Source organism: Cololabis saira, chromosome 20 (genome assembly GCF_033807715.1).
Source record: "Cololabis saira isolate AMF1-May2022 chromosome 20, fColSai1.1, whole genome shotgun sequence".
Classification (NCBI taxonomy): Eukaryota; Metazoa; Chordata; class Actinopteri; order Beloniformes; family Belonidae; genus Cololabis; species Cololabis saira.
In genome coordinates, this window is record NC_084606.1 from 12,098,141 (window position 1) to 12,121,444 (window position 23,304).

General features: G+C 38.2%; 1 protein-coding gene across 5 annotated transcripts in view; it reads left to right on the top strand.

The window, feature by feature from the left end:
• The window catches only part of LOC133420307 (disks large homolog 4-like), a 90,164-nt gene extending 70,897 nt beyond the window's left edge, over positions 1–19,267 (top strand). For all 5 annotated transcript variants that reach the window (XM_061709970.1, XM_061709971.1, XM_061709973.1 and 2 more), the window contains 5 exons: positions 205–306; positions 389–561; positions 1,714–1,823; positions 1,969–2,060; positions 17,440–19,267. In XM_061709970.1, the coding sequence (XP_061565954.1) occupies positions 205–306; positions 389–561; positions 1,714–1,823; positions 1,969–2,060; positions 17,440–17,546 (584 nt within the window). In that variant the 3' untranslated portion in view covers positions 17,547–19,267. The remainder of the gene's footprint in view (positions 1–204; positions 307–388; positions 562–1,713; positions 1,824–1,968; positions 2,061–17,439) is intronic.
• The last annotated feature ends 4,037 nt before the right edge of the window (positions 19,268–23,304 follow it).

Here is a 23,304-nt window from a genome sequence, read left to right on the forward strand (position 1 = left end):
CTTTCTTCACAATGTTGTGCATCTGTTTATTATATTTTGCCTTTTATATATATATATATATATATATATATATATATATATATATATATATATATATATATATATATATATATATATATATATGTATATATATATATATATATATATATATATATATAAAAAAAACTGGTGTAAATTAATTTTCCTCTGTGGGTCTTTCTGCAGTGGACTACGCTCGACCTGTCATCATCCTGGGGCCGACCAAAGACCGGGTCAACGACGACCTGCTGTCTGACTTCCCCGACAAGTTTGGCTCCTGCGTCCCTCGTAAGTGTCCGGCTCTTTCTGGTGAGATTGTTACCTGAAAAAGGAGGAGGTCAGTGACGTCACGCATCGGCTCTGCCCACAGACACGACCCGCCCTCGCCGGGACTACGAGGTCGATGGGCGGGACTACCATTTTGTGTCGTCGCGGGAACAGATGGAGCGGGACATCCAGTCGCACCGCTTCATCGAGGCGGGGCAGTACAACAACCACCTGTATGGGACATCCGTGCAGAGCGTCAGACAGGTGGCCGAGCAGGTGAGACTGGCTTGTTACCATGGTAACTGTCTCCACAGTCTGTGTCTATGTACTTTAAAGTTTACAGGAAAGTTCGGTTTAGAGAAATAAACCTTTAATGAAACCAGAAAACCACAAATAAGGACTTGAGATGACGTGTAGAGGAGGTATAACCGGCCATGTTCCTGAGGAGCAGGGAGGGGAGAGAGGAGGTCACCGAGGACTGAGGGGTCATGGAACATCAAATGCTTCATCTTTCTTTTGACATTTGAAAGGTTTCATTGTTCATGGAAGACTTGGCAGAAGGTCGTTGTAGTCGTTGGGGTGAGAGAGAACCATGGGTTTTACCAGGGGTGTCACCCGCAGTCAAGGACAGCCGGAGTTTAGTCCAGACCTTTTTAGGAGCTCAGGGACCATCACCCAATAGTTCTTGTAGGGCTGTGCGATTAATCGATTTTAAATCTAAATCGGATTTATTAATCAAAATCGATGTTAAAAAAGGAAAATCGGAAAATGGATTTTCCTTTTTTGCAGCTGGCTTCATTACAGACAGAGCTCGTCTGGTCATCTTTGTTTGGTCAAGAAAATTGTAAATGTTGTCACTTTACTAAACTCAAGGAGGATTTACAGTATCTTTCAATTGCACTTCATTCCCAATAGGGAAATGTGTTTGCTATTTTTCTTTAAAAATAAAGATAAAATATTTTAAACAATTTATTCCATTGTCTTTTGTAGTTTTACCAAAAAAATCGAAATCGAAAATCGGGTTTTCAGAGAAAAAAATCGGGATTTTATTTTTGTCCAAAATCGCCCAGCCCTAAGTTCTTGTACAAGACCTCCAATTGTTCTGTGATCTACCTTACACACAGACATACACCCTGATGATCTCAGACCATCAACACTTTCAGTTTCTTTCCAGATGTTTAATGTGTCATGTTATTTTTCAATGGAAACGTTTTTTGTCCGTGATTTCTGAGATGCTTTTATTGTCTCTGTGACTGAACACAATTTAGACGTTAAAACTTAAAACATTTCAAAGGCATTTTGGTACTTATTTCCGGCCATTGAACTGATCAGTGCGGTGACACATTGGCAATGTGGGACTGAAAGCGTTGTCTTCGGGAAACCCGTTTCCAGGATATTGATCAGCTTCATTTGTTCTGTGGTCACCAGGGGAAGCACTGTATCCTGGACGTGTCGGCCAATGCAGTGAGGCGGCTTCAGGCCGCTCAACTCCAGCCTATTGCCATTTTCATCCGACCACGATCCCTGGAGAACATCCTGTGAGTCTTGTGCTGGAATGTGATTTTAACATCAAATACCAGCTTTTTTTGTAAACAGAATGAGACATTCTCTCGGTACGTCGCTATGTAGAACAATGAAGAAGAAGCGTCACTGAACGATTTGAACTATGTGAAATGTGTGCAGGGATCTGAACAAGCGTCTGTCGGAGGATCAGGCGAGGAAAGCTCTGGATCGAGCCATCAAGCTGGAACAAGACTTCCTGGAGTGTTTCACAGGTGAGCTCACAACCCTGCATTCATAAAGAACCAGAGGTGTCAAGTAACGAAGTACAAATATTTCATTACCTTACTTAAGTAGAAATTTTGGTTATCTATACTTCACTGGAGTCATTATTTTTCAGACGACTTTTTACTTCTACTCCTTATATTTTCATGCAATTATCTGTACTTTTTACTCCTTACATTTTAAAAACAAACTCGTTACTTTATTTCATTTCGGCCTTAAAAAAAAAAACTATCCAGTTAAATTGCTCCATCCGGATAGAGTGAATTTGGTTGTGGTTGTTTCAGATGTTCTTGTCCAGTTTTGTTCTTACATCCGTTCCCTCAGATTCTTGCAACTAAACTTGGATGTACATTCCAATAAAGGTTAGGATAAATGATAACATGCCTCTGATGTTTGACTTTTTGCACCATTACAATACTTATAGGCAACTAGTCATCATATCTCCTGCTCTCTGAAACACATGTTAATGCTCAATAGTACACAGATATGGTTCTTTAATATATTTGCATTATACTAAGATGCATTCATTTTCAATGGCTTTTGTCCTTAATGGCTTTTTTCCCCCTTACATTACTTTTACTTTTATACTTTAAGGGCCCGATTTACTAAGATCCTAAATAAAGAGTACTAAATTGCGTGTGCACTGAAAAAGTTTGCAGCGTGCTGTTGTTGTGTGTTTTGCGGGTGATCAACTAAGATTGCGTGCGCAATTGATAACAGGTGCAAACCTCAGTATTTAAATGAGGTGTTGCGCGTCTTACGGTTTGCGGCGCAAACTTTGCGCCATGGAGAGTCTGGATGGAAAGCAGGATATAGTCGCAAGCGCAAAATGAAATTTGACGAGTTGGAGTTAGAGATATTAGTGGAAGAGGCAAATTGTTGTGCCGTATTCAGCACCCCTGCCGTGAAAAGCACCCCCTCATATATTCAATGATAAGTAGACCAAGAAAAAAAACAACACACTGACACTTCAATATATTTATATATACACACTCACACAAACACATACTTAGGAGTTTATATTATATATATTTACAAATATTACGGAAGACAACACAGTAAGCAGGCTATTAATTAATGACATCAATAACCATTTACCCGATTTTTGTTATCTGTGACTGTGATTGTGGGAAAGTATGACTATTGTGGAATCCATGAGCGCATTTAAACATGAATCATTAACACAAAACTGGACGCTCAGCAGAACGTGACACGGAATGAGAATATGATTTTTGTCAGACGAGGGGGTGCTTTTCACGGCAGGGGTGCTGAATACGGCACAACACCGGGGTATGACAACTGCAGAACAGGCGCACAATAAGAAACACTTTTTTCTCCATGAAAACACGTGATTTATTTATTATCACAAATAAAAAAATTAATGTGCCTCCTGTGGCAACCTTTTGCTGAATAATTCTCGATTTAACATTCATATAAAATATTTCTCCTTTTGCATGTGGAGATTAGCACCTTCCTTTCGAACGTATTAAATACCAACCCAGTCTCACACAAAAACGTACCCTGCCTACGTTGGTCCAAAGTGCAAAAACGTAGAGGGGCTACAATATTAGCCCTTGAAATGTATAACTGTTACGTTTTTTTAGCCCTTAAAACGTATAACTGTTACATTTTTCTGCCGATTCGTTTTGCGCCCAAGTCACGTGACTTTTAAGATTCTGGCCGTGATACCAACAAACACGGTGGACATTTTTCATTTTTGAGTGAAGAAAATCAATATTTTGAGTTAGTTTCTGCATAGAAATGCGTTTTGATTACATTTCTAGCAATACATATTTCACTTTCATAATATTCACTCAGTAAATGTATATAATCTCTTGCTTGCTCGTGGTTGCAAGGTTTTTTCAGATCTCGTCAGAATAATGTAAATCTGGAACGTTTTAAAAACGTGAAATGGTTACATTTTTGGTTGCTGTACACGCTGTGAAGAAAATCAATATTTTGAGTTAGTTTCTGCATAGAAATGCGTTTTGATTACATTTCTAGCAATACATATTTCACTTTCATAATATTCACTCAGTAAATGTATATAATCTCTTGCTTGCTCGTGGTTGCAAGGTTTTTTCAGATCTCGTCGGAATAATGTAAATCAGGAACGTTTTAAAAACGTGAAATGGTTACATTTTTGGTTGCTGTACACGCTGTGAAGAAAATCAATATTTTGAGTTAGTTTCTGCATAGAAATGCGTTTTGATTACATTTCTAGCAATACATATTTCACTTTCATAATATTCACTCAGTAAATGTATATAATCTCTTGCTTGCTCGTGGTTGCAAGGTTTTTTCAGATCTCGTCACAATAATGTAAATCTGGAACGTTTTAAAAACGTGAAATGGTTACATTTTTGGTTGCTGTACACGCTGTGAAGAAAATCAATATTTTGAGTTAGTTTCTGCATAGAAATGCGTTTTGATTACATTTCTAGCAATACATATTTCACTTTCATAATATTCACTCAGTAAATGTATATAATCTCTTGCTTGCTCGTGGTTGCAAGGTTTTTTCAGATCTCGTCGGAATAATGTAAATCAGGAACGTTTTAAAAACGTGAAATGGTTACATTTTTGGTTGCTGTACACGCTGTGAAGAAAATCAATATTTTGAGTTAGTTTCTGCATAGAAATGCGTTTTGATTACATTTCTAGCAATACATATTTCACTTTCATAATATTCACTCAGTAAATGTATATAATCTCTTGCTTGCTCGTGGTTGCAAGGTTTTTTCAGATCTCGTCAGAATAATGTAAATCTGGAACGTTTTAAAAACGTGAAATGGTTACATTTTTGGTTGCTGTACACGCTGTGAAGAAAATCAATATTTTGAGTTAGTTTCTGCATAGAAATGCGTTTTGATTACATTTCTAGCAATACATATTTCACTTTCATAATATTCACTCAGTAAATGTATATAATCTCTTGCTTGCTCGTGGTTGCAAGGTTTTTTCAGATCTCGTCAGAATAATGTAAATCTGGAACGTTTTAAAAACGTGAAATGGTTACATTTTTGGTTGCTGTACACGCTGTGAAGAAAATCAATATTTTGAGTTAGTTTCTGCATAGAAATGCGTTTTGATTACATTTCTAGCAATACATATTTCACTTTCATAATATTCACTCAGTAAATGTATATAATCTCTTGCTTGCTCGTGGTTGCAAGGTTTTTTCAGATCTCGTCAGAATAATGTAAAACTGGAACGTTTTAATAACGTGAAATGGTTACATTTTTGGTTGCTGGACACGCTGTGGAAAAAAATCAATATTTTGAGTTAGTTTCTGCATAGAAATGCGTTTTGATTACATTTCTAGCAATACATATTTCACTTTCATAATATTCACTCAGTAAATGTATATAATCTCTTGCTTGCTCGTGGTTGCAAGGTTTTTTTCAGATCTCGTCAGATTAATGTAAATCTGGAACGTTTTAAAAACGTGAAATGGTTACATTTTTGGTTGCTGTACACGCTGTGAAGAAAATCAATATTTTGAGTTAGTTTCTGCATAGAAATGCGTTTTGATTACATTTCTAGCAATACATATTTCACTTTCATAATATTCACTCAGTAAATGTATATAATCTCTTGCTTGCTCGTGGTTGCAAGGTTTTTTCAGATCTCGTCGGAATAATGTAAATCAGGAGCGTTTTAAAAACGTGAAATGGTTACATTTTTGGTTGCTGTACACGCTGTGAAGAAAATCAATATTTTGAGTTAGTTTCTGCATAGAAATGCGTTTTGATTACATTTCTAGCAATACATATTTCACTTTCATAATATTCACTCAGTAAATGTATATAATCTCTTGCTTGCTCGTGGTTGCAAGGTTTTTTCAGATCTCGTCACAATAATGTAAATCTGGAACGTTTTAAAAACGTGAAATGGTTACATTTTTGGTTGCTGTACACGCTGTGAAGAAAATCAATATTTTGAGTTAGTTTCTGCATAGAAATGCGTTTTGATTACATTTCTAGCAATACATATTTCACTTTCATAATATTCACTCAGTAAATGTATATAATCTCTTGCTTGCTCGTGGTTGCAAGGTTTTTTCAGATCTCGTCGGAATAATGTAAATCAGGAACGTTTTAAAAACGTGAAATGGTTACATTTTTGGTTGCTGTACACGCTGTGAAGAAAATCAATATTTTGAGTTAGTTTCTGCATAGAAATGCGTTTTGATTACATTTCTAGCAATACATATTTCACTTTCATAATATTCACTCAGTAAATGTATATAATCTCTTGCTTGCTCGTGGTTGCAAGGTTTTTTCAGATCTCGTCAGAATAATGTAAATCTGGAACGTTTTAAAAACGTGAAATGGTTACATTTTTGGTTGCTGTACACGCTGTGAAGAAAATCAATATTTTGAGTTAGTTTCTGCATAGAAATGCGTTTTGATTACATTTCTAGCAATACATATTTCACTTTCATAATATTCACTCAGTAAATGTATATAATCTCTTGCTTGCTCGTGGTTGCAAGGTTTTTTCAGATCTCGTCAGAATAATGTAAATCTGGAACGTTTTAAAAACGTGAAATGGTTACATTTTTGGTTGCTGTACACGCTGTGAAGAAAATCAATATTTTGAGTTAGTTTCTGCATAGAAATGCGTTTTGATTACATTTCTAGCAATACATATTTCACTTTCATAATATTCACTCAGTAAATGTATATAATCTCTTGCTTGCTCGTGGTTGCAAGGTTTTTTCAGATCTCGTCAGAATAATGTAAAACTGGAACGTTTTAATAACGTGAAATGGTTACATTTTTGGTTGCTGGACACGCTGTGGAAAAAAATCAATATTTTGAGTTAGTTTCTGCATAGAAATGCGTTTTGATTACATTTCTAGCAATACATATTTCACTTTCATAATATTCACTCAGTAAATGTATATAATCTCTTGCTTGCTCGTGGTTGCAAGGTTTTTTTCAGATCTCGTCAGATTAATGTAAATCTGGAACGTTTTAAAAACGTGAAATGGTTACATTTTTGGTTGCTGTACACGCTGTGAAGAAAATCAATATTTTGAGTTAGTTTCTGCATAGAAATGCGTTTTGATTACATTTCTAGCAATACATATTTCACTTTCATAATATTCACTCAGTAAATGTATATAATCTCTTGCTTGCTCGTGGTTGCAAGGTTTTTTCAGATCTCATCAGAATAATGTAAATTTGGAACGTTTTAAAAACGTGAAATGGTTACATTTTTGGTTGCTGTACACGCTGTGGAAAAAATCAATATTTTGAGTTAGTTTCTGCATAGAAATGCGTTTTGATTACATTTCTAGCAATACATATTTCACTTTCATAATATTCACTCAGTAAATGTATATAATCTCTTGCTTGCTCGTGGTTGCAAGGTTTTTTCAGATCTCGTCAGAATAATGTAAAACTGGAACGTTTTAATAACGTGAAATGGTTACATTTTTGGTTGCTGGACACGCTGTGGAAAAAATCAATATTTTGAGTTAGTTTCTGCATAGAAATGCGTTTTGATTACATTTCTAGCAATACATATTTCGCTTTCATAATATTCACTCAATAAATGTACATAATCTCTTGCTTGCTCTGGTTGCAAGGTTTTTCAGATCTCGTCAGAATACCCTGGCTACGTTGGTCCAAATGCAAAAAACGTAGAGGGGTTACAATATTAGCCCTTGAAATGTATAACTGTTACATTTTTCTAGCCCTTGAAATGTATAACTGTTACATTTAAGGAAAAATAAAATTGCTGCCATTTCTTTGATTCTCGGTCTAAATTGCAATATTTTAAGATAGTTTCGCCATGAAAAGCAGATTTTATCATATTCATAGCAAGAAATATATTTTGGTTATTTTACCCTCATTTAATGGATCTTATTGACGGAAATGTATGAACCATGTGCTTGTTTTACTTCCTTTGAGTAATAAAACCACCAATTCTCTTGCATGGCCCCGTTATTAAAATATATGCCAGGCCCAGTGCTTAATTTCTAAAGTGGGAGGTCCCGGAGCGCAGACGATGAGTGGCTCCGGTGCGAGAGAAAAAAAAAACACACACAAACACACACACACACACTGTTGAACTGTCCGTTTTGACGTTAACTGCGATTTTCACAATGATATCTGCAACATTTCTTAAGGCAGAAACACCACTGTATCATTGTTAATTACACAACATTAGTGGGTTAATTTCCTGCAAACCAATTTTCATGTTTTTCCCTTCGATTGTGAGAAAAAAAAGAGTTGTTTCACGCTGAGAGCATCATGCCAGCCAATCAGAATCCTGGAAAAAACATCAACAAATGACACGTGTAACTTCCAGGCTGATTTATGGTTCCACGTTACACCAACGCAGAGCCTACGGCGGAAGTGATACTAGTAGCTGATTGGCCGATATGTGATCATCATCATCATCATCATCATCATCATCATCATCATCATCATCTTCATCATCATCATCATCATCATCATCATCATCACCATCATCATCATCATCGCTACCACCATCATCATCATCATCATCATCATCATCATCATCATCATCACCATCACCATCATCATCATCATCATCAGTCAAGTCAAATTGCACGTGCGAGGTCCCGTTCATCGCTGCTTGCAGCTTTAATTCATATTTTAACATTTCTACACACAAAAACACGAAAGTGTCCTTGATAATTCAATAATACAATAGGTTCTTGTTAAGGACATCCGTTTTAATTAGTTCTCCTTCGATTATGAGATGTTATTAATGCTCAGTAGACACAGGAGGTTTATTATGTATTGTTATGAGGCCTATTTCGTGTCTATTTTTGAACAGTTCACTAATGCTTTGAGCTAGGAAGCTGAAATTCTAGACTCTGTATCAAGAGGTGACTTTCATCCACTGTGCGGATTTTCAGATCTGTGTGACCTTCGGAAGTGTCAAAGGTCACCCCGTCTGTTGCTTTTCGGCCTGCTAAGACTATTTTGTGTCTTTTTTTGCATAGTTCACTAACGCTTTGAGCTAGGAAGCTGAAATTCTAGACTCTGTATCAGGAGGTGACTTTCATCCACTGTGCGGATTTTCAGATCTCTGTGACCTTCGGAAGTGTCAAAGGTCACCGCGTCTGTTGCTTTTCGGCCTGCTAAGACTATTTTGTGTCTTTTTTTGCATAGTTCACTAACGCTTTGAGCTAGGAAGCTGAAATTCTAGACTCTGTATCAGGAGGTGACTCTCATCCACTGTGCCGAGGTCCAGACCCGTGCGACCTTCGGAAGTGCCAAAGGTCACCGTGTGTGGTGCCTTTTTCGGGCCTTTTTTGTGTGTTTTTTGAATAATTCACTAACGCTTTGAGCTGGGAGGCTGATTTTTGACTATGTTGCAATGCAGAAGGCCCTTTGCTAGGATCTTTTGGTCTTGTGGCTGTACGACTTCCACAGAGCTAGTTGGCATTGCAGAGGGTTTACAGAGTTGAGACTTGGTAAGCCCAATTTAAGCCCCATATGGAGGCCACAGGTCAAGTTTTACTTGGTTTGGTCAAATATTGTGGCAACGGTGTCCGTTCGAATGTTGGAAAAGGTGACGTTTCAAAGCCCCGCCCATCGAAAAGTACAGGTCTGATCTGCACCAAACTAACGTCTGTCTGATCAGGGGATGCCCCCGAACAACATATAAAAAATTCAGATTTCTATGACTTCTGCAACAGTGTTTCCTCTAAAACGTTCTGGCTGGTTAGGAGGGTGTAGAAACCTCTAGCTCTGAGAGCCTCCTGACTAATGGAACAGGGCCTATTTTGTGTCTTTTTTTGCATAGTTCACTAACGCCTTTAGCTAGGAGTCTGAATTTTTTATATGTTGTTCGGGGGCATCCCCTGATCAGACAGACGTTAGTTTGGTGCAGATCAGACCTGTACTTTTCGATGGGCGGGGCTTTGAAACGTCACCTTTTCCAACATTCGAACGGACACCGTTGCCACAATATTTGACCAAACCAAGTAAAACTTGACCTGTGGCCCCCATATGGGGCTTAAATTGGGCTTACCAAGTCTCAACTCTGTAAACCCTCTGCAATGCCAACTAGCTCTGTGGAAGTCGTACAGCCACAAGACCAAAAGATCCTAGCAAAGGGCCTTCTGCATTGCAACATAGTCAAAAATCAGCCTCCCAGCTCAAAGCGTTAGTGAATTATTCAAAAAACACACAAAAAAGGCCTGAAAAAGGCACCACACACGGTGACCTTTGGCACTTCCGAAGGTCGCACGGGTCTGGACCTCGGCACAGTGGATGAGAGTCACCTCCTGATACAGAGTCTAGAATTTCAGCTTCCTAGCTCAAAGCGTTAGTGAACTATGCAAAAAAAGACACAAAATAGTCTTAGCAGGCCGAAAAGCAACAGACGCGGTGACCTTTGACACTTCCGAAGGTCACAGAGATCTGAAAATCCGCACAGTGGATGAAAGTCACCTCTTGATACAGAGTCTAGAATTTCAGCTTCCTAGCTCAAAGCATTAGTGAACTGTTCAAAAATAGACACGAAATAGGCCTCATAACAATACATAACAAACCTCCTGTGTCTACTGAGCATTAATAACATCTCATAATCGAAGGAGAACTAATTAAAACGGATGTCCTTAACATGAACCTATTGTATTATTGAATTATCAAGGACACTTTCGTGTTTTTGTGTTTAGAAATGTTAAAATAGTTATATATAAATTAAAGCTGCAAGCAGCGATGAACGGGACCTCGCATGTGCAATTTGACTTGACTGATGATGATGATGGTGATGGTGATGATGATGATGATGGTGGTAGCGATGATGATGATGATGATGGTGATGATGATGATGAAGGTGATGATGATGATGATGGTGATGATGATGATGATGATGATGATGGTGATGATGATGAAGGTGATGATGAAGGCGATGAAGGTGATGATAAAGATGATGATGATGGTGGTGATGATGGTGATGATGATGATGATGATGATGATGATGATGATGATCACATATCGGCCAATCAGCTACTAGTATCACTTCCGCCGTAGGCTCTGCGTTGGTGTAACGCGGAACCATAAATCAGCCTGGAAGTTACACGTGTCATTTGTTGATGTTTTTTCCAGGATTCTGATTGGCTGGCATGATGCTCTCAGCGTGAAACAACTCTTTTTTTTCTCACAATCGAAGGGAAAAACATGAAAATTGGTTTGCAGGAAATTAACCCACTAATGTTGTGTAATTAACAATGATACAGTGGTGTTTCTGCCTTAAGAAATGTTGCAGATATCATTGTGAAAATCGCCGTTAACGTCAAAACGGACAGTTCAACAGTGTGTGTGTGTGTGTTTGTGTGTGTTTTTTTTTTCTCTCGCACCGGAGCCACTCATCGTCTGCGCTCCGGGACCTCCCACTTTAGAAATTAAGCACTGGGCCTGGCATATATTTTAATAACGGGGCCATGCAAGAGAATTGGTGGTTTTATTACTCAAAGGAAGTAAAACAAGCACATGGTTCATACATTTCCGTCAATAAGATCCATTAAATGAGGGTAAAATAACCAAAATATATTTCTTGCTATGAATATGATAAAATCTGCTTTTCATGGCGAAACTATCTTAAAATATTGCAATTTAGACCGAGAATCAAAGAAATGGCAGCAATTTTATTTTTCCTTAAATGTAACAGTTATACATTTCAAGGGCTAGAAAAATGTAACAGTTATACATTTCAAGGGCTAATATTGTAACCCCTCTACGTTTTTGCATTTGGACCAACGTAGCCAGGGTATTCTGACGAGATCTGAAAAACCTTGCAACCAGAGCAAGCAAGAGATTATGTACATTTATTGAGTGAATATTATGAAAGTGAAATATGTATTGCTAGAAATGTAATCAAAACGCATTTCTATGTAGAAACTAACTCAAAATATATATTTTTTCCACAGCGTGTCCAGCAACCAAAAATGTAACCATTTCACGTTATTAAAACGTTCCAGTTTTACATTATTCTGACGAGATCTGAAAAAACCTTGCAACCACGAGCAAGCAAGAGATTATATACATTTACTGAGTGAATATTATGAAAGTGAAATATGTATTGCTAGAAATGTAATCAAAACGCATTTCTATGCAGAAACTAACTCAAAATATTGATTTTCTTCACAGCGTGTACAGCAACCAAAAATGTAACCATTTCACGTTTTTAAAACGTTCCAGATTTACATTATTCTGACGAGATCTGAAAAAACCTTGCAACCACGAGCAAGCAAGAGATTATATACATTTACTGAGTGAATATTATGAAAGTGAAATATGTATTGCTAGAAATGTAATCAAAATACTATGCAGAAACTAACTCAAAATATTGATTTTCTTCACAGCGTGTACAGCAACCAAAAATGTAACCATTTCGCGTTTTTAAAACGTTCCAGATTTACATTATTCCGACGAGATCTGAAAAAACCTTGCAACCACGAGCAAGCAAGAGATTATATACATTTACTGAGTGAATATTATGAAAGTGAAATATGTATTGCTAGAAATGTAATCAAAACGCATTTCTATGCAGAAACTAACTCAAAATATTGATTTTCTTCACAGCGTGTACAGCAACCAAAAATGTAACCATTTCACGTTTTTAAAACGTTCCAGATTTACATTATTCTGACGAGATCTGAAAAAACCTTGCAACCACGAGCAAGCAAGAGATTATATACATTTACTGAGTGAATATTATGAAAGTGAAATATGTATTGCTAGAAATGTAATCAAAACGCATTTCTATGCAGAAACTAACTCAAAATATTGATTTTCTTCACAGCGTGTACAGCAACCAAAAGTGTAACCATTTCACGTTTTTAAAACGTTCCAGATTTACATTATTCTGACGAGATCTGAAAAAACCTTGCAACCACGAGCAAGCAAGAGATTATATACATTTACTGAGTGAATATTATGAAAGTGAAATATGTATTGCTAGAAATGTAATCAAAACGCATTTCTATGCAAAAACTAACTCAAAATATTGATTTTCTTCACAGCGTGTACAGCAACCAAAAATGTAACCATTTCACGTTTTTAAAACGTTCCAGATTTACATTATTCCGACGAGATCTGAAAAAACCCTGCAACCACGAGCAAGCAAGAGATTATATACATTTACTGAGTGAATATTATGAAAGTGAAATATGTATTGCTAGAAATGTAATCAAAACGCATTTCTATGCAGAAACTAACTCAAAATATTGATTTTCTTCACAGCGTGTACAGCAACCAAAAATGTAACCATTTCACGTTTTTAAAACGTTCCAGATTTACATTATTCTGACGAGATCTGAAAAAACCTTGCAACCACGAGCAAGCAAGAGATTATATACATTTACTGAGTGAATATTATGAAAGTGAAATATGTATTGCTAGAAATGTAATCAAAACGCATTTCTATGCAGAAACTAACTCAAAATATTGATTTTCTTCACAGCGTGTACAGCAACCAAAAATGTAACCATTTCACGTTTTTAAAACGTTCCAGATTTACATTATTCCGACGAGATCTGAAAAAACCTTGCAACCAGGGGCGCCACTAGGCCCTTTTTGGGGGGGCTTGAGCCCCCCCAAAAGAAGTCTCAGCCCCCCCAAAAAAATAGAGACTTTTTTTTTTTTTTTTTTTTTTTTTTTTTTTTTTTTTTTTTTCCCCTCTGGTGGTCATTACTAGCAGTTTCTGATTCCACTCAATGCGCTGTGTGTGAGTTCCCCCCTCTATGTTCTTAGGGTGTGCTGACAAACATTTAGGGGGGTTCATCCCACCAAGGGGGCCCTGACTCAGCCCACCCGAAAAGTTTCTAGAACCGCTACTGCCAGGCGCTCCCTCCTACATCTATGTGCCTAATCCCTTCACTTCACACAGGTCACACACACACACACACACACAACGAAGTAGCCTTTTACAGTCAACAATCATTCTCCCCAGTCCCCACTCATGATGAGACTGTGAGGTGAGCATTGAGCAGTCAGAGTCGTTAGTTACTCAATTAGCGCATATTGATGTGCAAATTAGCGCATACCGTTGTAGTAGCTAAACAAAATAACTTGTCATGTGCCTGCCAGACAGGTGACGATTGGCAAGGCTACCATGACACACCAAGCCAGCCAGCCATCATGCTAGCTCGCAGTAAAGCGGGTCTAAATGGATGCAATGTCTTTTGAGAAACAATATGGGCATAAGTGAAGAACATATTTTCAAACGGGTCTCTTGTCTTCTGAATGAAATTAAGCCCTTCAGAATCGCAAGTGGCTGCTTTTCAACTAGTTGACTGCAAACTCCTGCTTTAGCTTACAGTATATTATTATCTTGTCGGAATATTATTCCAGCCAATAAGTTAGGAAGTTCCATTTGATTTGATTTAATTTTACTTTTGCCTACAAAGCAAAATATTACTTTACTTGAGTCTCCCCTGAAGTGATTTTGGTATTATTTATGCAAGCAAAATTCTACCATAACCTGTATGCAGAATATATATAGGGAAACAATTATTTTTTCATCGCTGTAAAACCACAGAACAGTAAAGAAGATATTGATGTGTATAGGTCTTCATAGATCTAGTCTCTTCATTTTGACCTCAAAGTGCACCAGATTGATCCATTTTTACTTAAAATCTACAAATTTTTCTTCCGGGGGGGGCATGCCCCCGGACCCCCCTAGGGGTTCTGTGGTCCATGAACTTTGGTAGGCTGAGCCCCCCCAAAGCTCTGATGCTAAAATCGCCCCTGCTTGCAACCACGAGCAAGCAAGAGATTATATACATTTACTGAGTGAATATTATGAAAGTGAAATATGTATTGCTAGAAATGTAATCAAAACGCATTTCTATGCAGAAACTAACTCAAAATATTGATTTTCTTCACAGCGTGTACAGCAACCAAAAATGTAACCATTTCACGTTTTTAAAACGTTCCAGATTTACATTATTCTGACGAGATCTGAAAAAACCTTGCAACCACGAGCAAGCAAGAGATTATATACATTTACTGAGTGAATATTATGAAAGTGAAATATGTATTGCTAGAAATGTAATCAAAATACTATGCAGAAACTAACTCAAAATATTGATTTTCTTCACAGCGTGTACAGCAACCAAAAATGTAACCATTTCGCGTTTTTAAAACGTTCCAGATTTACATTATTCCGACGAGATCTGAAAAAACCTTGCAACCACGAGCAAGCAAGAGATTATATACATTTACTGAGTGAATATTATGAAAGTGAAATATGTATTGCTAGAAATGTAATCAAAACGCATTTCTATGCAGAAACTAACTCAAAATATTGATTTTCTTCACAGCGTGTACAGCAACCAAAAATGTAACCATTTCACGTTTTTAAAACGTTCCAGATTTACATTATTCTGACGAGATCTGAAAAAACCTTGCAACCACGAGCAAGCAAGAGATTATATACATTTACTGAGTGAATATTATGAAAGTGAAATATGTATTGCTAGAAATGTAATCAAAACGCATTTCTATGCAGAAACTAACTCAAAATATTGATTTTCTTCACAGCGTGTACAGCAACCAAAAGTGTAACCATTTCACGTTTTTAAAACGTTCCAGATTTACATTATTCTGACGAGATCTGAAAAAACCTTGCAACCACGAGCAAGCAAGAGATTATATACATTTACTGAGTGAATATTATGAAAGTGAAATATGTATTGCTAGAAATGTAATCAAAACGCATTTCTATGCAAAAACTAACTCAAAATATTGATTTTCTTCACAGCGTGTACAGCAACCAAAAATGTAACCATTTCACGTTTTTAAAACGTTCCAGATTTACATTATTCCGACGAGATCTGAAAAAACCCTGCAACCACGAGCAAGCAAGAGATTATATACATTTACTGAGTGAATATTATGAAAGTGAAATATGTATTGCTAGAAATGTAATCAAAACGCATTTCTATGCAGAAACTAACTCAAAATATTGATTTTCTTCACAGCGTGTACAGCAACCAAAAATGTAACCATTTCACGTTTTTAAAACGTTCCAGATTTACATTATTCTGACGAGATCTGAAAAAACCTTGCAACCACGAGCAAGCAAGAGATTATATACATTTACTGAGTGAATATTATGAAAGTGAAATATGTATTGCTAGAAATGTAATCAAAACGCATTTCTATGCAGAAACTAACTCAAAATATTGATTTTCTTCACAGCGTGTACAGCAACCAAAAATGTAACCATTTCACGTTTTTAAAACGTTCCAGATTTACATTATTCCGACGAGATCTGAAAAAACCTTGCAACCACGAGCAAGCAAGAGATTATATACATTTACTGAGTGAATATTATGAAAGTGAAATATGTATTGCTAGAAATGTAATCAAAACGCATTTCTATGCAGAAACTAACTCAAAATATTGATTTTCTTCACAGCGTGTACAGCAACCAAAAATGTAACCATTTCACGTTTTTAAAACGTTCCAGATTTACATTATTCTGACGAGATCTGAAAAAACCTTGCAACCACGAGCAAGCAAGAGATTATATACATTTACTGAGTGAATATTATGAAAGTGAAATATGTATTGCTAGAAATGTAATCAAAACGCATTTCTATGCAGAAACTAACTCAAAATATTGATTTTCTTCACTCAAAAATGAAAAATGTCCACCGTGTTTGTTGGAATCATGGCCAGAATCTTAAAAGTCACGTGACTTGGGCGCAAAACGAATCGGCAGAAAAATGTAACAGTTATACGTTTTAAGGGCTAAAAAAACGTAACAGTTATACATTTCAAGGGCTAATATTGTAGCCCCTCTACGTTTTTGCACTTTGGACCAACGTAGGCAGGGTACGTTTTTGTGTGAGACTGGGTTGTAAATACAGACGCAATCACAATCCCCGCAATTACTTTCAGGCTTGGTAAATCTCATTGCGTGTGGTAAATGGAGATATTTGCATCTTACCCCTCCCAATATTTAGGATTTCTGGCGGGTACGCCCCATATTGATTATTCATCAGGGCAAAAGTACTAACTGAATTGCGTGTGCTATTTTGCGCATTTGAGAGACGCAGTCCTCTTTGCACGCTGTTAGTAGATCAGCTGGCACTTTGGTTTGCGGGTGATGTCAAGTTTGCACACGTTTTTACGCACGCAAACCTTTAGTAAATCAGGCCCTAAGTAGTTTTGAAACCAGTACTTTTATACTTTTACTTGAGTAAAAAACTTGAGATGATACTTCAACTTCTACAGGAGTATTTTTAAACTCTAGTATCTATACTTCTACCTGAGTAATGAATGTGAATAATTTTGACACCTCTGTAAAGAACTGACTCTTTGAGCCTCTCGGTTTGATCCTTACGGTCATCTCTGTTCTCAGCCATCGTCCATGGCGACAGCTTCGACGAGGTTTACCACCAGGTCAAGCTGGTGATTGAGGAGCAGAGCGGCCCCTACATCTGGGTCCTCACACGAGACCGGCTCTGATCACATACTGCCAGCTGAGGGCTCGGTCTTCAGGGGAACCACCGTCAGCATCACCACTCCCCCTCCTCCTCATCCTCCTCTCCCCCTTCTTCCTCCTCCTCCTCCTCTTTCTCATCTTCCTCTCGGGGGAGCGACCTGACGCGGATCAGGTTTATCTTTTTGTCATTTTTCTTTTCTTTCTACACAACAGCAATCAGCGAGCTCGGTGGTTGCATGAATGCCGTATCCATGGCAACCATGAAAATGTGTTTTGGTTGGAGGAGTGCAGACCAGAGTGGAGTCCCTCCACCTGTCAGAGACTGATTGAGTGATTGATTGATTATGTGTTGATTAATAATCCCGTATTATCAGTAAATAACCAATCAGACTGTAGAGTTGAGTCAATATCCCAGTATTTATAATTCCCTATTTATTTATTGATCAATCTATTTATTTAATCATTTATTTATGTGACGTGAAGATGGTGTGCATGTGTGTGCGTGAGTGTGTGAGTGTGTGTGTGTGTGTGTGAGTGTGTGTGTGTGTGTGTGCGTTTGTGTGTAGTGTACATAAAGACTTGTGTGGCTGTAAATAAAACGATGGGGCTCAAACACACAGTCTATTCAGGGCTTGAAGTTATCAACCAGTGGACTAGAACACGCATAATCTTCTTCACTTTGGACTAAAACTCCCACAATCCCCTTCTGCTTGGACTACAATGTCCTGCTTCCTTCTTCTGTGTGGACCACTAAACCCACAATCCTCTTGTGTTTGAACTACAACATGTATAATCTTATTAAATTTAGACTACAGAACCTTTAACCCATACTTATATGAACTCCAGAACCCATAATCCTCCTAACCTGGACCTGGACTATGACGGCATCGTTTCCCTTAAGTCTCGACTATAACTCCAACATTCCCCTACGTCCTGGACCACGATAACCTTCGTACTGGATTACGTGACCCATAAACCTTTTCTGCCATTATGAACTCAATTTTTCTGGACTTCATCTCCCACAATCCTACTCTGTTCAGTTTGAACATTTTTGATGGCGTTGAACAATTGCTGCTCTTCATTTGTAAACTAAACTGAAACTTCCATTTTTGAGGAAAAAAAGCTGTGGACTACATTTCCCAGAGTTCCCAGAAGTACACTTCAAAGAAATACCTTCAGCACAGAAGGACTACAGTGCCCACAAGTCCCAGCTGAATTCCCTTGTTCTGGTCCGCAGTACCCATGAGTCAATGCTCTTTCAGGTGGTGCGGAGACTACGTGGAACTTTCTTTGGGGTGGAGCTTTGACTTTATCCTCTCAACCCGCCTGGGAGGAATGGGCGGCGGCCTGGAGGCCTGTGCCCACACAACAGGACTCTGTTACCCATGGTGCTTTGGGCCTGGTCCAGCTGGGACTGACGGCGGATCCCTCTTGACCGCTGGTTCTGGTGGGTTTTCAGACTGAACATCAGGGTCGTGTGAATAATCCTAAATATTATTATAAAGAGAACAAATGTTATTATTGATGATGTGACATCATCACACACGTTCACTTAGTGGGGTCACCTGACGTGGTGTTGTTTTGCGAGCACTGACAGAGACACTTGATCATATCAGAGTATTGATTAACCCGTGACACTCTCACCTGGCTCAGACCGGGCTGTTGGTTTGAGGGCTGGCTTGTTGTATAATGAAATAAATTAGTTATAAAAGAGAACAACTATTGAAATAAATTCCTTATGAAAGCTGAACGTGGTCCCAGCCTGATTTCTGAACCGACTAAAAAGTGAACACCTGAACCTGGACGACAACTTAAAGCGTCTCTGTGGAGCTTCTGTCGCCCGGTTAAAGAGGTTAAAGTCATGACACAGACACCGTTACGAGGGTCTGATCTCCTACCTCACTCTGAACTTTCTCACATCTTCTGGTAGACACTAAGGGCCAGTCCCAATAAACCCCCTAGCCCTAGTTTACCTACCCCTACTGAATCAAACAAAAAAACATGGTGGACATTTCTAATTTTTTGTGAATAAAATCAATATTTTGAGTTAGTTTCTGCATAAAAATGCGTTTTGATTACATTTCTAGCGAGAAATATATATTTTACTTTCATAATATTCACTCAGTGAATGTACATAATCACTCGCTTTCTCGTTTTTTCAGATCTCGCCAGAATAAAGGCTGATTTATGGTTCAGCGTTACACCAACGCAGAGCCTACGGCGTAGGTTACGCGGCGACGCGCGCCATACGGTCATTTTACGCCTGAAAAAATATTAAAACTTAATAAAGTGGCATATTAACAGCGGAAATTAAAACAGCTTTTAGCTTGCTTTTAGCTCTCGGCTTCCTGATATGGTGTGACGTATGTGCAAACGTAACTATGCAGTCGCTTACGTACCCGAACGTGAACCACGCAGTGACGTAGCAAGTGGTGTCCCAATCCCTAGGGAAGATTAAAAGGGCCCTTCCCCTTGTGGCTTCATTTTGAGGGCTAGTGGTAGTGAGTAGGGGGTGTATTGGGATTGGCCCTAGTCCTCTGAATTTAATCAGATCACAATCCTGACCACCTCTGGCGCCTGTGGTTCAGTTACAGGTAAGTGTTGTATGCACTGGGTTTGGACCCACGGTTCCAGAGGAAAAGTATATTTGTTCCTGTCTAATGGTTCCCCCCTGGTCTCAAATATCTCCTAGATTCCTCACAATTGTGCTAAATGTCAAACTAATCCCGCCAAGAGTTAGAGTTACTAAATAACTAAAGCGTTACGTTTATTCCGCGTGCTGTGTAATGAAAACACCAAGTAGAGGCATGGACAGAATGAACTGCTGACTACAACACTCATGGCACACGGACCACCTGAACTCTGAGAGACAGAAGCGGTTTGTTCATAAGACTGATCAGCTGAGGCATCGTGAAAAACGTTCCTTCATTCATTTATTCCATCCCTCTGTTACAGTCTGACTTACTTGACGGTTTGAGCTTCCTCTGTGTGTTATTGTCCAATCAGCATAAAGCCACGCCTCCAGTGGCCCCAGCCCTTTTGGGATGATTTTCTTCAGGTTCAAAATTACACATTTCCTCCATAGATTCCAGCGTATTACCAGTTTTTGTCACGTCTTAGGTGCTTCGATAAAATCTCTACAAGTTTCAGAAGGACACACGAACTTGCTGATGTTCAGAGACCGCATGACTCCTGTTCACAGTAAGTTTCTTTCAGTCAGAGTAATAATGAATATAAAATGGTGAAACAATGGGCCCCCAGGAACAACTTAAAATGTCCAACAAGTATCTGTAAAGGTGGGAAATCTAACAGTGGTGAATGTTGCTGCAGCTGGTTCAATGGCAAGTGCTGAAATATTTCTTATTATAATGATCCTTATCTGCCACAAGGTGGCGCCATAGCCACTGAAATGTTGCCTAAATATATTTCATATGTTATGAAACTGTCAAGAATTTTTTAATGGGATTTAGATTAATGTTGTTATATCAAATCAAATCAAATCAAACTTTATTTGTAAAGCACCTTTCATACAAAAAATGCAACACAAAGTGCTTTTCATAAAACAAATAAACATAAAACGTATTAATGCCCCCTTGAGCCTCTTTTTAAAAACATCAACAGTCTCTGCGGCCCTGAGGTTCTCCGGAGGCTGTTCCACAAACAGGGACCATAAAAACTGAATGCCGCCTCCCCGTGTGTCCTGGTTCTAACTCTTGGAATCGTTAAAAGGCACCGGAGGACCTCAGGGTCCGCGAGGGTTGATAGGGTAAAAGTAGTGCAGACAAATAAGAAGGCCCAAGACCATTAAGACACTTAAAAACTAGTAGAAGATCCTTAAAATCGATCCTAAAGCGGACGAGGAGCCAATGCAGGGATTTTAAAACAGGTGTAATGTGCTCCCGCCCTCTGGTCCTCGTCAGCACGCGTGCGGCTGAATTCTGTAATAATTGTAGGTTGTACATGTTCTTTTTGGGAAGACCAGAGAGCAGGGCGTTACAATAATCTAAAGACATGAGATAAAAGCATTAGCACCTCCGTACTAGCCTGAGAGAGAAACGGGCGGACTCTGATATCAGTCACATTTCAACTAATTACTTTAATTATCTCATAATTAATAATAATAGTATAAGTAATACAAACAACAACAATACTAATAATAATATTAATAAGAATAAGAATAAATAATGATGATAACGCTTTTTAATAATAGGTGCTGTTGTGCCACAAAGGGGGTGCTGGTTCAGTTATCAAAGAGTTGTCGAAGGACAATTATTAATAATTAATAAAGTAGATTATTTCTCAAATTGAATTATCAAAATGAAATAATCAAAACGGGGCACCACCTGATGTAATCCGGAAAATGATAACTAAACAGCAGAATCAGTCTCAAGGTAAGTTATTCCTCAGAATAATAGTGCAGGAAGGAGTCCGAGCACAGATCTTTGCAAACCAGCAGTTGTGGCGAATACGTATAAAATAAACACAAACAACTTCTCTCATTCAAATTAATCGGAATGTATTTACACAAGTGTTAAAAGATAGTGAAACAACACTTTGGATAAATTCCGATGCCTAAACTACACATAAACAACAACTAACTAAACATTAACACAAACTTCAGATTATGTGTGAATGTGTGTGTGTGTGTGTGTGTGTGTGTGTGTGTGTGTGTGTGTGTGTGTGTGTGTGTGTGTGTGTGTGTGTGTGTGTGTGTGTGTGTTGGCTGTTAATACATGCGGTGAGGCAAAAGAAAAGATGGCTGACAAAGTCACGTGGTGACTGAGTCTCGCGTGGTTCAAAATGGCAGACGAGATTTCGTCTCATCCAGTGAAACCAAACTCGGAGGCTTTATGGCCAAGATAAGAGTGTATGTGTGTGTGGGGGGTTAGTGGGAGAGGATGAGAGGAGAAAAGTAAAACCGAAGATATTAGAATAACGTCTCACTAATGGAAAACCTAGTTCTTCTGATGTTTCCCACACAGAGACCAATGTGAAACTAACTTCACATGTGCACTCTGGTCATTCAACTGGGAAATGAGAAAGGGCTTTGTTTTTTGTTGTGGAAGAACATGTCAAGATCCAGCAATGTGGTTGCAACAGTAGACAAACGATAAAATAAACAAACACTAAACTAATAAACGCAGTTGTGATGGGGTCAGCGGTCCGGCTCAGGACAGATGAGCGTATTCCTTCATATAATTCAGGTCTGGATCTGTCTGGAGGGGATACCAGTTCCTCTTACATGATTGAGAATGTAGATGTTTTCTGCTAAACCTCCTTCGTTGACTGCTCTTATCCACGCTCCTTTTAGCTTTAAAATTTGGAAGCAATTTTGATGCTACTTTGGTCTACAGCATCTCCCTTTCCGAGCACCCTTATCAGCTAACCCTTCTTTAATTGATGGGGCTTTTTCTTCATGGTTTGACTGTTGCATCAAGGGAAATGTATATTTCTGGTATATTTGCACCCTTTCAGCAACTCTCCGAAAAATAACATTTGCTTAGACAGCATTTTTTTTTAGATATCTTCAAGTGTGCAGTTTCATCTGCAATCTTATCTCAATTTCCCCAGTCTCCCAGAGGCGTCTTTAAATCGACTCCTTTCTACCATTAAGGGCGCTATTTCATGTTTATACATTATTCTTTGCAGCTTACACCACAGTATAAGATATATTAGAGGGGATTCTAGGAGAGGGGATCTCGGAGGAGTTGTGAGATGCCATTTTGCATCGGTTTCACCCATCTATTTTGCCAGACATGATCTAACCCAGTGCAAAATTTC